Source organism: Panthera tigris, chromosome A2 (assembly GCF_018350195.1).
Source record: "Panthera tigris isolate Pti1 chromosome A2, P.tigris_Pti1_mat1.1, whole genome shotgun sequence".
In the NCBI taxonomy this organism is placed as follows: domain Eukaryota; kingdom Metazoa; phylum Chordata; class Mammalia; order Carnivora; family Felidae; genus Panthera; species Panthera tigris.
Window position 1 is genome coordinate 6,675,732 of NC_056661.1, and position 13,910 is coordinate 6,689,641.

The following is a 13,910-nucleotide window of genomic DNA, read 5'->3' on the forward strand; positions in this document are numbered from 1 at the left end:
TTTTAGCTGGAAAAAGAACCTCAACTCTTCAGCCCAGTGTGTCTAAAGAAAAACAGCTGGTGGACATTTGGGTAGGAGGAAAAGAAGCGAAATCACTCTGCTGCCCCCTGGGGTGGAGGTCTCCCATTGTCTTCTGACGTCACCACGAGAGAACTTGCAACCGCTGAGTGGGCCTGTCTATTCCCCCTGAGAGTGACTCCTGTCTCAGTTTCACTAAACTGTCTTTGAAGAGTGGATTTTACATGGACTGACCACATCTCCTAGTTTTCCCTGAACAGTCATGTGGCTTGCATGTAAATATTAATTAGAACCCTCCCTCTCTTTGTCAAAAGTGTCCCATAAGACAAAAACAAACACAAACACAAAAACACTGTATGGTCATTCTGGGGTTAGGGTGTGAAGAATCGAATGCCAGAAGTCTGAACTGGGTGACAGTACCGTTTACAGGTTTCATCTGAGGAGCACCAATTGGGGGCCAGCCTTTGTACTGGGCATTTCATTTCTGGCGTCTCAGCTTACCCTAACCACAATCCTCAGAGTCAAGTATTACCAGTTCCATTTTACAGTCTGGGAAACTGAGGCTCAGAGAAAGTAAATTTTGCCCAAGTCCCACAAATGAACAGCACAGCTACAATACCTTTTTTTTTAATTAAAAAAAAATTTTTAATGTTTATTATTTTTGAGAGAGACAGAGACAGAGAGCAAACAGGGAAGGGGCAGAGAGAAGGAGACACAGTATCCGAAGCAGGCTCCAGGCTCTGAGCTGTCAGCATAAAGCCCGATGCGGGGCTCGAATTCACAGACTGCGAGATCATGACCTGAGCTGTAGTCGGCTGCCCAACCGACTGAGCCATCCAGGCGCCCCTACAATACCTTTTTAACTCAAAAGTAGATATCTTTCTGTTTGTACAGCCATGCTTATAGCAGCATTATTCACAATAGGTGAATATTATTCACAGAATATTAGAATTCTATGCTGACAGCTCAGAGCCCGCAGCCTGCTTCAGATTCTGTGTCTCCTTCTCTCTCTGCTCCTCCCCCACTGACACTCTGTCTCTCTCTCTCAAAAATAAATAAAAATGTTTAAAAACTGAAAAAAAAGAATGAAATCTTGCCATTTGCAACAACACGGATGGAGCTAGAGTATATCATGCTAAGCAAAATAAGTCAGAGAAAGACAAATACCATATGATTTCACTCATACGTACCATTTAAGAAACAACACAAATGAGCGAAAGGGAAAAAGAGAGAGAGAGAAAGAGAGAGAGAGAGAGAACGAGACCAGGCAGGAACAGACTCTTAACTATAGAGAACAGACTGATGGCTGGCAGAGGGGAGGTGGGCGGGGAGATGGGTTAAATGGGTGATGGGGATTAGGGAGGGCACTTGCTGAGATGAGCTCCGGGTGTTGTATGAAGTGCCGAATCACTAAATTGTACACCTGAAAGTACTCCCACACTGTATGTTAACTGGAATCCAAATAAACAACAAAAAGAAAAGAAAACCTACAGTAGACGAAGCTACGGTAATCAAGAAGTGACGTACTGCATGAAGAAGGACAGGTAGATCAATGGGATATCATTGAAAGTCTAGAAGCAAAGCCTCACATTTATGGTGAATTGATTTTCAACCAGGGCACCTGTATAATTTAATGGAGAAAGGAAATTTTTTAAATAAATGGTACTGGCATAACTGGGGGAAAAAAAGCAATCAGAGCTAAAACTTGCCCCAATTTCTTGAAAACATACATTTTCAGGTTCAGGAAGCTTCAAAAATCCCCAATAGTAGAAACTCAAAGAAAAACCATGTTCCGATACATCATTATCAAGCTTCTGAATACCAAAGATGAAGAAGAAATCTTGAATGCATCTACAGAAAAAATGACGTCATCAGTCATGGAATGACTTGGTCTGTAGCACATGCCAAGCTTGTAGGAGCTAAGCCTGTTACAGAAATGGTTGAGTTGATCAGGGTGAACAGTAGGGAGTGGAGAATGTGCATTCTGTCTAAAGCTTGAGCAAAGTTTGCAGTGTCTTGACTCATAAAACCCAGAATTCCAGAAGGCAGGATTCAAATTATAGCTCACCGGCTTGTATCCCATAACTGTAGATGCACACGGCAGGATTAAAGGTCAGGGATGCCCTGTCTTGGTCATGACATAAGTGTGAAAACTACCTATAGACTCAAATTTTAAAATAAATCTTAAGGGTTGGAGTAAGACAAGTTTCCCGACATAAATCAAGCCCTTGTTTCAGGTTCCTGGGGACTCAAGAGCCCTTAGACCCACATCTGGGTCAGATGAGGAAACAGAGCAAGAACCAAGTCCAGGACTAGGATCCTGAATGATTTTCTGGACATTCGAATAAAATCCACAAATGTGGACATACGCAAGATTGCTACATTCATTCATTCAACCAGTCAATCAGTATAAAGTGAGTGCAGACTAGGTGCTCAGCTCCAAGGTGACAGATACATAAATACTGAATAAAGCAAATAGCAGTAAATTCCATCAGAAAATACTCATGGTTGTGGATAGTGAAAACCTGTGGTCCAGGTGTGTATTCAGATGTGCTACTTCCTATAAGAGGGTCTAGGAAGGTCTTTCAAAGAAGGTGAGATTGCGCTGGGATCTGAAAAGCAATGAGGTTCCAGGTGTAGTGGATCTCCAGGAAGAGCTGATATAAAGTCCAGAGGTTAGGACACTAGAGAACAGACAGTGTCTGATGTGGCCAAAGTTTGGAGAGTGAGGGAGGGAGTGAATAGGACATTCTGAGGGTGGATGGTCTACAGGAACCAGACTGTGTGGAGTTGAAGTTTTATGGGTCCCAGAGAGTAGGCTCCTACCTGTAGAGCTGAGGATGGGGGGCTGAGATGTGGAAGATTCTGGAGAGAATGTAGAAGTCACTGGAGCTGAGAAAAAAAAGAACAGGGGAAAAATTATGAAGTCCCATCCTGAATGAATGGGGGACTAAAGCTATTCATTAGAATTTGGTCTTCTGTCTTGACTCAGGGCAAGACCCTGGGTGGGTTAGGGGCTCTTCTGAGTCTGTAGCTAGACACTTAGGGAAGGAGAATTGGCAGCTTCCCTCCAGAAAAATGTGTTTTGGGGAATAAGGGTCCAGTGGGCATTGAAATTTCGGTCTTGAATACTCACTGCTGGTGGTAGGGTTCCAGTACCGGTGGTTATAACCTGTAGAAAGGAGTAAAGGACTGTTATAATGGGTAAGAGCTAAGGAAGGGGTAGACAGTAGACCCAGAGATGAAATTCATTAGCAAACTTGCTGTGATTTATAAATGAACAATAATGGCTCCTACATTTCATTCAGTGCCCTCATGTGGCTTATCCCTTGAAAATAGTGATGAACATCGTTCCCATTATTATTGCCAAAATAAAAGTACAATAATAATAACTGCCCCTGTTTACTGGGAATATACTATGCACCAGAAATAATACTAAACAGTACATTACAAGGTAATGTAATTACAAACAAGAGTGTTCCAAGGCTTATCCACAACTTTATCATTGCTCTCTCAGCTTCTCTCCCTTCACAAAATTTTATGATAGTATGACTTTATCTTTCTAGCTTAGTTTCTGGGGAGGGGGGTGGTGTTTAAGTGACAAAATTGTGGCCATTAGAGAGAGTGGTCTGTGGAAGCAAGCAAGATGGAGGAGAGGGAATGTACATGTGGTTTGGATTAGAGAAACTTTGGGAATGGGCTAGGATAATGAACGTGAGAAGAGACTTGGAGGTCAGATGGATGGCATAAAAATTGGAGTCTGAAAGGAATTGGGGAGAAGAGAATTTTTCATCAGTGTTTCTCTGGGTCATGATCATCTCCTTGGATGTTCTGTGAGGGGTGGGAGTCATTTTGGACCCAGAGGAGCCCCATGATTTACTTGGGTTATTCCTGTGAACTATCTCATTTGACCATCAGGAAAATCCTGCATGGTATATATGTTTATTCCATTCTGTAAATGGGACATTAAAGCCTAGACAGGTTGCATGGCTTGCCCAGCATCACATAAAACAGAGATCTGTCCCTTGCCAATCACTGTCAACCACCGTTTTAAGGAAATATCCAAGTTGATATAGAGGGGACATAACTAAGCAAGCATTAGGTTAGATTGTTAGGCTAGAGATCAGTTATGCCCCTTCCTATCCTGAGATTTGAGGCTTTCTCTATCTGGATGGTCTGTGGTGTTGTCTTGTAGTTAGGAACTTGGAGTTTAGATTCAATCTCCAGTTTGTTTGAGTCTTGACCCTGTCAGGCATGATGGCTGGATTATCTCAGGGAAATGACTTCCTGTCTGAAAGCATGATGGCTGTCTCCATAAAAATGACTGTAACAACTCACAGGGTTGTGAGTAAGATCAATGTGAGATAATACCTATAAAAGACTTTATCACAATTCCTGGCACATAAGAACCTTTTGATAAGAGTTAGCCGCTATTGTACTTATTATTCTCAGCATTAGCATTGCTGTTAGGGGCATTGTTGCTAATGGTGTTGTGTAAGTAGATATTATTCATGGACTATTTGCTAAATGTGATGTTATCTCATGAAGACTGTGTCATACTGACTGGTCTGTGGGCACTTAGTAAATTGGTCATCATTGTGAGAGAATGAAATGGGGTGAAGGCTGAAATGGTCACCTGCTGCCCATTTGGAAAATTTAACCACAGAGTTCTTTATCACCCACTTCTTTTCCTAGAGTCTGCATGTTGGTCTCTTATGGGAAGCAGTGAAAATGAGGAAGAAAAATGTTATTCCAGGAGGTGAAAAGGGAAAGGAAATCAGCTTCCCATGATGCGTTAGGCATTCAAAAATGAGTCTCCAAGGAAATGCTAGGTTTGCATTGGAACCATCAATTTGTATACAGCAATTTCTCAAACTCAGCATTATTGACATTTTGGTCTAGATAATTCTTCATGGTGGAGGGCTGCTCTGTGCACTGTAGGATGTTTAGCAGCACCCTGGCCTCTACCTACTAGATGTCATTAGTACCATTCCAGGTATGATGTGAAATATCTCCAGACATGCCAAATGTCCCATGGAGAGCAGAATCGCCCCAGTTGAGGAGCACTGGTAGAGAGAAACATGGGGCTGGGAGATACCAACTACAGCACAGACACTCACCATTGACATAGAGACTGTCTCTGTCCAGGGTGTAGGTGCCCAGCCAGGTGACACCGTGGGTCAGCTGACTCAGCTCCTGGTACAATTCTTCTCTGTTCAGCCCAGGGCCCATGGGGTCAGGATGATAAGTGCAGATCACGTCCACTCCTGTTGCTGTTCCACCCTTCTCAGTCCTAGGGCGGTAGGGACGTAGGAATAGGGACATCCTGAGATGTGGGAGAGTTACATACTTTGTTCACCTCTTGCCTTCAGCCTGTCCCACCCCCAGCCTTGGCCTTATGACATTTCTCTTTACCGGGTCTTGTCTGGTTTCTCACACACATTCTTTTCTGGGACCTTCTCATCTAGGTATCTTCCTACTCCTTAAAGTGGTTAATCTCCAAGGCTTCAGCCTCAGCCAACTTCTATTCTTTTGGCCTCATTCTTCTTGAGTCATATGGTTCATACTCATTGGTTCAGCTATCAGCTTTATTCTCATGAGATCCAATCTTACTCTCTGGCCAAGACCCCTCTCCTGAGCTCTGTGCCACGTCACCAACAGCCCCAAGGATGTCCTTCAGACTTATTATATTCCATTTGTCCCAGATTAAGTTTATTAATTCCCCCTAAAAACACAGAGTCTCCTCCTTCTGCCATGTTCCCATATTGGGGCCAGAACCAAACATGTGGGAGGCATCCTGGACCTCCCCTGTCCTTGGTCCCCCCATCCAAGCAACATCTAGGTGAGCCCAACATCTCACTGATTTCCCCACCTCCTGTCCCATTATCACATCAAATTTTCCCATACCCATATCTACCTGTGTACTACTTAAAATAAATGACATTACATCAAGGCTCTGCTTAAAACTCCATGAATCCCCGCCTGATCTGAGATATGCCAACCCTTGAAATACTTCTGCCAAAATGTCTTCTGGCAATTCTTTTGGCTAATGCTCATTCAGCTCAGGCATCACCTTCTCCAGACTGCTTCTACTCAACTCCCCCACATTCAGCTAAAAGTCCATCCTCCAGGCTCCTATGGCTTCCATGTAGTGCTTTATCATTGTACTAACCCTGTTACTATTATGTTTAAGTTTATATGGCTGCTGTCCTCTCCATACTGTGGGTACCTTGAGGGAAGAGTCCATGACTCAATCTCTAGGTGCACTTAGCACCTGTCACAGGGCATGGCCTGAGGTACCTCATTTCATTTCTGACCAGTGAGTGTGAATGCTCCATGGCTCTTCTTATCCAAGTAATTTAAGACCTTTATTGGACAGCCACCTCTTTCAGGAAGCCCTCTCCGATACACTCAGCCAGAGGGGATGCCTTCCATCTGAATTCTTGGAATTCCATTCGAAGCCATTTATGCATCTTCTAGTTGCCATGTTTAGGTCCTCACCGCCAGGTGAACTTGCCTGTAACTGTTGTGAGGGAGGGGAGTCTCACCTGAGCAAGGTCAGTCTGCAGCCAGAGTACCGTGGGCCAATACTGGTGTTCTTGAACAAGGGACCAAGCTGGGGAGGAAGGAGAGAGAGGTGAGCATGAGGGGCTGAGGTGACTGGGTGGGGTAAGGACAAGGCAGGCCAGGGGAGGCATTGTTGGGCTCTTACCAGGCGATTCAGGGCCCTCTCAGTGGAGTTGAACTTCATGGAGCCTGGGTGCCTCATGTCTGGGGTGCAGAGCAGGTTGGTGATGGTGAAGTTGAGGGTGAATGGCACCAGGGCTGGGCCCACAACTGCAGCCAGAGGGAAGGAGAGAGAGGAGACCCATCACAATTATAGGCCTGAGCTATACATTAGGGGGAAGGGACTAGTGCCATCTCTCTGTCCATAGTGTCCCGTAGGTGAGGCCTGAGATATCCCATCTGGGATACCTCCCTCCTCGGCCAGCCAAGGGAGGACCTCCATGTTAGATGTGTCCTGTCAGCTCAAAAGGAAACCTCAATCTTCTCATCCCAGAGTGTCCCCAAAGGCTGACCTGTCACAGACATTTTGGTGGCAAGAGGAGGCACCAAGACCTTTTGTGCTCAGATCATGGGCCACAAATTTCTTGAGAAGTCAAGAAAGCCAAACGGTAGTAATTTCCATGAAGGAAACGATCATAGAGGTAGAGATTAGATCCCACCTGTGTGTGGGATATGGGGACATGATGCTACTTTATAGGAGGAAGTCTGAGCAAAAGCCAGCTGAGCTGAATCTGGAGGACAACGGGAAATCAGGAACAGAGCTGAGTTCCCATTACATAAGAGGAAAGGCACTGAGGATGGGAGGATGTTTGGTCCCTGAAACAGAAACAAGGCTGGTATGGCCAGAGATGGAGGAGCACAGGAGACAGGCTGGAGATCAGCCAGAATGGGAGTTGAAGTTTCATGGGACTCAGAGATCAGACTCCTACCTGTAGAGCTGGGGGTGGGAGGCAGAGATATCGATGGCCCTGGAGAAAATGTGGAGGTCACCAGAGCTGAAAGAAAACACAACATCAACATAAATCATGAAGCAGTAAGAGGACAGGGCTGTTGATGGGAACTTGTGTCTCTAATTGGTGGTCTGGAGCTGCTCTGGGGCTGAGAATCTGGGAGTGGGATACGTGGGTACTCTCCCTTGGGAATGGGTGCAGGGAAGAAGTGTCCCAGGGACGCAGGGACATCTGGGCCCTTGTGACTTACTGCTGGTGGTGGGGGTCCAGTACTGATGGTTATAACCTGCAGAGAGAGCCAGAGAGGAAGAGGAAGTCAATGGGAGGAGGTGGAGAAAAGGGTGAGGATAGGACTTGAAACATGGACACAGACCCTTCTCCAGTGCTTTCTCTGAGACTCATCAAAGATAACGATGGCTGCTCTTTATGAGTTAACTGCCTGGTACTCCAATGCTCAGGACTGTGTCATCCTCTGTATCATTAACCACAAAGACCACAATAATCAAAATACCCCCCACCTTGTGGGGGTTTCATGAGGTGCCAGAAGCAACAGCAACCTCATCAGATGAGTCATAGGAACAACAGCTTTATGTGTTTCCAGCCTTATTTGTGTTTTCTCCACCAATTAAATATAACTTTGTCCTTGATCTCTGAGTTTTTCCTACTTCTCCAGTTTTCAGAAACAGCTTGGTTTTTGACACAGTTCCTGGATTTCTGTAATGTTGAACGAGGGAGAGAGTGAGATAGACAGACAGACTGGGGAGTCAACCAAAAAGCATCAAGTTGGAGAATAAGAGGGAGTGGGGAAAAGAGGGTTTGAATAAGTATGGTTCTGGGTCATAGATTGGATCCTCTCTGAGGCTTGGTAAGCAATGCAAGTAAAACTTAGACTTATTTTATATCTGATGGTCTGACTAGGTTTCTTGAAATGAAACTCTTCTCTGAGACCGGACCCAGTAGAGGGAGCCCTGTGCTTTACTTACATTACTCAGGTTTTATCCCAGTTGACCTTTACAATAAGCTTAGGTGAGGGTTTTAAAAATTCCATGCTAAAAACAGACACTTCAGGGCCATAGGGGGAGCAAAAAAACAGGACCAGCACTTAAAGAAAGACCTGTAAATCACCCAAACCCACACTGTCAACTACAGCTTTAAGTAACTCTCAAAGACTATTGAAATACAATACAGATTTTAATCCAGATAGAAAGAAAATGTCAAAGCAATCCACAGGGGACATGATTGAGCTTTAGTTTAAATTGTTGTGTTAGAGGCTCCTTGATATGCCTTCCCATCCTGAGATTTGAGGCTTGTTCTAGCTGGGTTAGTCTGCAGTGTAGCCTTGTAGTTGGGGTCCCTTCTGGGGGCCTTAGAGCCAATTTAGGGTTTGCGTCATGATGTTACCATTTATATAAGGTTTCTGATCTTGGGATAAATAGATGTCCTTCCTTGATCCTTGTTTGCTCCTCCGTAAAATGTACGTAATGCCTCACAGAGTGCTGGACAGGATTAGTAAGACACAATACACACAATGTTCCAGATCACAGGCATCCCTCAATAAATATTAGCCTTTAGTGCAGGCGTTACTGTGGGTCTTGTTGCTAAGAACGTTGATGCAGAGGGATTTATTGCTAAAAACATTGCTAACAGCTTTATTGTTTGCTTCTCAGGTGGGTTGTAGTTCTGCCTGGGCCCTGGAGGATGAGTAAAGGGCCACAGGCTGTTATAACAAAGAGAAAAAAGTGGATCAGTCCCCACTTTGGGAACTCGTTGCCTGTTGGGGAGGAGTTAACGTCAGCAGCCACTGCGGGCTTGCTTTGTTCTCTTCCTTCTCTGACGTTGGGTTTCTGTGAAAGGTCACTGCAATGAGAGACTATGGAGAGAGCCTTTATTTCCAGACCTTGGAAGTTGTTCTGTGAGCATAAGGTGTTGTAAGTTTGAATTACTATACTGTACATCTGAAACGAATGTAACACTGTAATGTTAACTAACTGGAATTAAAATAAAAACTTAAATTAGGGGCACCTGGCTGGCTCAGTCGGCTAAGCGTCCGACTTTGGCCCAGGTCATGATCTCGTGGTTCCTGGGTTCAAGCCCCTCATCGGGCTCCGTACTGACAGCTCGGAGCCTGAAGCCTGCTTCGGATTCTGTGTCTCCCTCTCTCTCCATCCCTCCCCTGATCATACTCGGTCTCTCCCTCTCAAAAATAAATAAACTTAAAAAAATTTTTTTAATAAAAACTTAAATTAAAAGCATAAAAACAAATAATAGTAGGACTTAGAGAAGAATTAAACGAACATGGATGTTCACGCTGCTGATATTGGAGAGGCTCCGTTTATGCAACCAGAAGACTGTAGTGGCGACAGATTTATCAGCATTCACAAGAAAAGCTGTGACAGAAAAGGTGAGAATATCTAAAGGAGGTAACATCCACAGACAAAAGTTCACATTAATTAAATTTTCAGAGATAAATTACCACACTGAAAGCACACAGGGAAAAATGCTAGAATCTGATGGAAACTTAGAAAGCGATATGACAGTTCACCCTGGTACAGAAAAAGATGTGCTCTGTATTATAAATAATGTGATGAGAAAAAGGCAAGTGCAGGTCCTAAGAATTTTCCAAAAGAAAAAAAAAACGTTTTGTTCTCAAAGTTTCTAATGTTAAAAAAAATTTTTAATGTTTATTTGCTTTTGAGAGAGAGGGGGGCGGGAGGGTCAGAGAGAGAGGGAGACACAGATCCAAAGGAGGCTCCAGGCTCTGAGCTGTCAGCACAAAGCCTGACACGAGGCTCAAACTCATGAACCGTGAGATCATGACCTGAGCTGAAGTCAGATGCCCAACCGACTGAGCCACCCTGGCACCCCAAAGTTTCTAATATTTAAAATGACAGGTTATTAAATACTAGTTTTACAAAAAGAAGAAGAAGAAGAAGAAGAAGAAGAAGAAGAAGAAGAAGAAGAAGAAGAAGAAGAAAGGAGGAAAGGAAAGAAGGAAAGAAGGGAGGGAGGTGGAGAGGGAGGGAAGAAAGCTCTGTAGGTGTTCTGAGGAAAGAGAATTCCCCCATGGAAATTCTAGGTTGGCCCAGAACTATGAACCTGGGTACTGAGAAATTGCACTGCAAGGAGACCCCATCTGGGACTCGGGAGGAGACCCCAACAGCCATAGAGGTTCTCACCATTGACACAGAGACTGTTCCTGTCCAGGGTGTAGGGGCCCAGCTGAGTGATGCCATGGGTCTGCTGGCTTAGCTCCTGGTAGAGCTGCTCTCTGTCCAGCCTGAAGCCGGTGGGATCTGGGCGGTAGGTACAGACTGCATCTATCCTGGTGCTTGTCCCATCCTTCTCAGCCCTGCGGAAGGAAGGGCACAGGAATAGGGACATGCAAAGACACTTGAGAGTTGGCTACTCTTGACAGCTCCTTCCTTCAATTGTACCCCTTGATGTTTATGTTAGCACTCTTCTCTGGGTTTCATCTACTTTCTCAAACACATCTTTTTCTGTCTCATATGGGGACCACCTCACCTTCTGAAATGTACTGTTCTCCAGGGCTGCTCCATACCTAGTCTTCTGCTTTTGCTCCCCAATCTTTTCCTTATTGGTTCATGCTCATTGTTTCAACTACCAGGAGCCAGTACAGTCCCTGTCCACTCAAGAAGGTAAGTACAGGTGACATCCCCTCCAGTAAGAGCGGAGTCCTGCTTGGGCCATGGGATTGGGGGTGTGGAGCTCCCAGGGAGGAAATGAGAATCCTGAACCCAGGCAGCATGACTGAAGACCTTGGAGGAGGTGAGTGAGTCACCTTTGTGTCTGGCTGTGACTCTGTCTTAACAGTCATCATGGATCCTGAAGGGAAGACTTTGTTTCAAGTTGGTGAACCCCAAGGCTGAGGCCAACCCCTTGGGAACACCTTTGGAGCAGACAACCAAATTTTGAGGAAAACAAAAACAGAGAAAATGACATAAGAGGTAATAAGGGGCAATGTGGTTCAAAAATACTTTTGTCCTGAATTTAAGCTGCATCTATAGTGATTCATCCAGACTGGGGGCTTTACAAGAAGAGAGATCCCCTCTCTTCCTTGTCTGGGAGTTCTCACTATTACCCACGCTAGTCAAAGCATTCCCATTTGATGCTCATCTAGGGTAGGGCAGTGGTTCTCAAAGTGTGGCTCAGGGACTCCTGGGCTTCCTAAACCCTTACAGGGAGCCCACCAAGTAAAAATATTTTCATATTCATACCAAGACGTTATTTTCACTTTTATTCTCTTAGGAGTACACAATGAAATTTTTTTTCCAGAGGCTATGAGATGAAATATTGTAAAAGATTAAATGCAGAAGCAGAGGAGGGCCTGGCTGGCTTTATCAGAAGAGTATATGACTCTTGATCTCGGGGTCATGGATTCAAGCCCTGTGTCGGGTGTACCAATTACTAAAATAAATAAATAAACTTTTAAAAATGCAGAAGCAGACAGCCTACTGTCTTTTACTAAAACAAGCATTAAAAATATCTACAAAAATGTAAACAATGGTCCTCTTCTTGTTATGCTTTTTTGGGGGGGCGAGGGGAGAGGGGAAACATGGCTATTATTCATAAAAATAATGTTATTTGTGTTAACACATAATAGGTTTGTTATTTTAAATAAATGAACGTATTAATATAGTGTTTGTCTTAATTTTGGATCCAGTAAATACTGGCAGATACAACCCCCAAGCCCAAAGGCTCTTTGGAGTTCTGAGTACTTTTAAGGATGTAGGTTGTTGAGCCCAATGACCTTGAACACTGCTGTATCGTGGTTAAAGGGAGGGACTCAAGAACTGGGACCTCTGGGTTCAAATCCTGGCTCCTCTCAAGTACTTGACTACTCTGAGCCTCAGTGTTCTCTTCTGCAACGTGGGATAATAATCGTGTCGTAAAGATGAGATGAACGAAAACATGTACCTCACGTAGATTCTCGGTGGCATGTTGTATGGGCAATATCATCTTATTGATGCCCCCATCTCATGGGGAGATGGGGGCAGGTGTGGTGGGTGGAGCTCATTTAGGATGGCTTTAGTCTATAACACTTGGTTGTAGGAGCACAGAGAGGTTATGCAACTTGCCCAAGGTCACACAGTTAACAAGTGAGAGATCAAGGGTTCAAACCTAGAAACTTTGGATTCACTATGATATACTGTCTCTTGGCAAAGGCCCAAGGCTGTGGTTGACTGAGACGTGAAGGACCAAGAAGGGAGAGAATCGGGGTATCTGTAGGTGCTTTAGAAGAAGACTCACCTGAACAAGGTCAGCCTGCAGCCATCATAGAGGGAACCAACACTGCTGTTTTCGAACAGAGTCCTGAGCTGGGAACAAATGAGAGAGTGATGAGCCAGAGGGGCCAAGATGGCAGGGTGTGGAGGTCTTGGGATGAGATGAGCATTGGTGGGGGGCTCTCACCAGGTGCTGCAGGTGTCTCTCAGTGGCATTGAATATCTCAGAGCCCGAGTTCCCCATGTCCTCGGTGTAGTGCAGGCTGGTGATGGTGAAGTTGACAGTAAAAGGCATCAAGAAAGGGGCTGCAGCTGTGGTGGTGGAGAGAGTAAAATGAGGTCAGTCCCAAGTCAGGCCTGGGCTGGGGGTGGGAGGTGAGGCTCTGAGGACACACCTTAACTCCAGCACCTAGCCGGGGCTTGGCCTAAGCTGTCCTTTTTGAGAACACATCATGTCACCATTTAAGACCCTCCCACATAGGGTGACCAACCATCCCAGTTTTTCCAGGACCATCTGGGTTCCTGGGATGCTGACTTCCCGCTGGAAAAGTGATATAGACTTGGGAAAACCAAGCTGGTCACCCTCCTGCCACTTCCCCTTGGCTCTTACCGTTTCAGCATGCAATAGCACCTGTATCTCTTTGTTGCAAGGGAATGAACAGGCCCCAGGGAGCATCCTGCTAGCAATGATTGATGGGGGTTGGCGGATACATATCCCAGCTCCCTAACCCGCTCCCCAGAGAGGAGGACTCCAAAGTTCACGTTCTATGCATTCTCCTGGGGTTCCCCTCCAGCCTCCAGACCTGATAAATTTCTACCATTCGAGGCAGCCGGTGTGTGATACCTCACTGCTATTGCTCTAACGAATTAGCACACCACACGACCATACTCCAAAGAACTGGAAACGGACTCAAACAGATCTGTGCATACCCACGTGCATAGTTGCACTATCCACGGTAGCCAAAAGGTAGAAACAGCATGAGTGTCCATCAATACATGAATGGACAGATAAAATGTGGTCCATCCATACAATGGAATGTCATCCATCCATAAACAGGAATGAGGTTCTGGTGCACACTGCAACATGGACGAACCATGAAGACACTGTGCTCAGTGAAATAAGTCAGACACA

At 45.0% G+C, this 13,910-nt stretch overlaps 1 protein-coding gene across 1 annotated transcript in view; it reads right to left on the minus strand.

The window, feature by feature from the left end:
* The window catches only part of LOC102957519 (mucin-16), a 58,457-nt gene extending 45,373 nt beyond the window's left edge, over window positions 1-13,084 (minus strand). Inside the window, exons 1-10 of the mRNA XM_042978062.1 lie at window positions 12,966-13,084; window positions 12,804-12,866; window positions 10,712-10,884; window positions 7,786-7,821; window positions 7,515-7,580; window positions 6,731-6,855; window positions 6,567-6,634; window positions 5,139-5,311; window positions 3,155-3,190; window positions 2,845-2,910 (exon numbers count right to left, since the gene is read on the minus strand). Coding sequence (XP_042833996.1) covers window positions 2,845-2,910; window positions 3,155-3,190; window positions 5,139-5,311; window positions 6,567-6,634; window positions 6,731-6,855; window positions 7,515-7,580; window positions 7,786-7,821; window positions 10,712-10,884; window positions 12,804-12,866; window positions 12,966-12,994 — 835 coding nt within the window. The 5' untranslated portion in view covers window positions 12,995-13,084. The remainder of the gene's footprint in view (window positions 1-2,844; window positions 2,911-3,154; window positions 3,191-5,138; window positions 5,312-6,566; window positions 6,635-6,730; window positions 6,856-7,514; window positions 7,581-7,785; window positions 7,822-10,711; window positions 10,885-12,803; window positions 12,867-12,965) is intronic.
* Window positions 13,085-13,910: the final 826 nt, after the last annotated feature.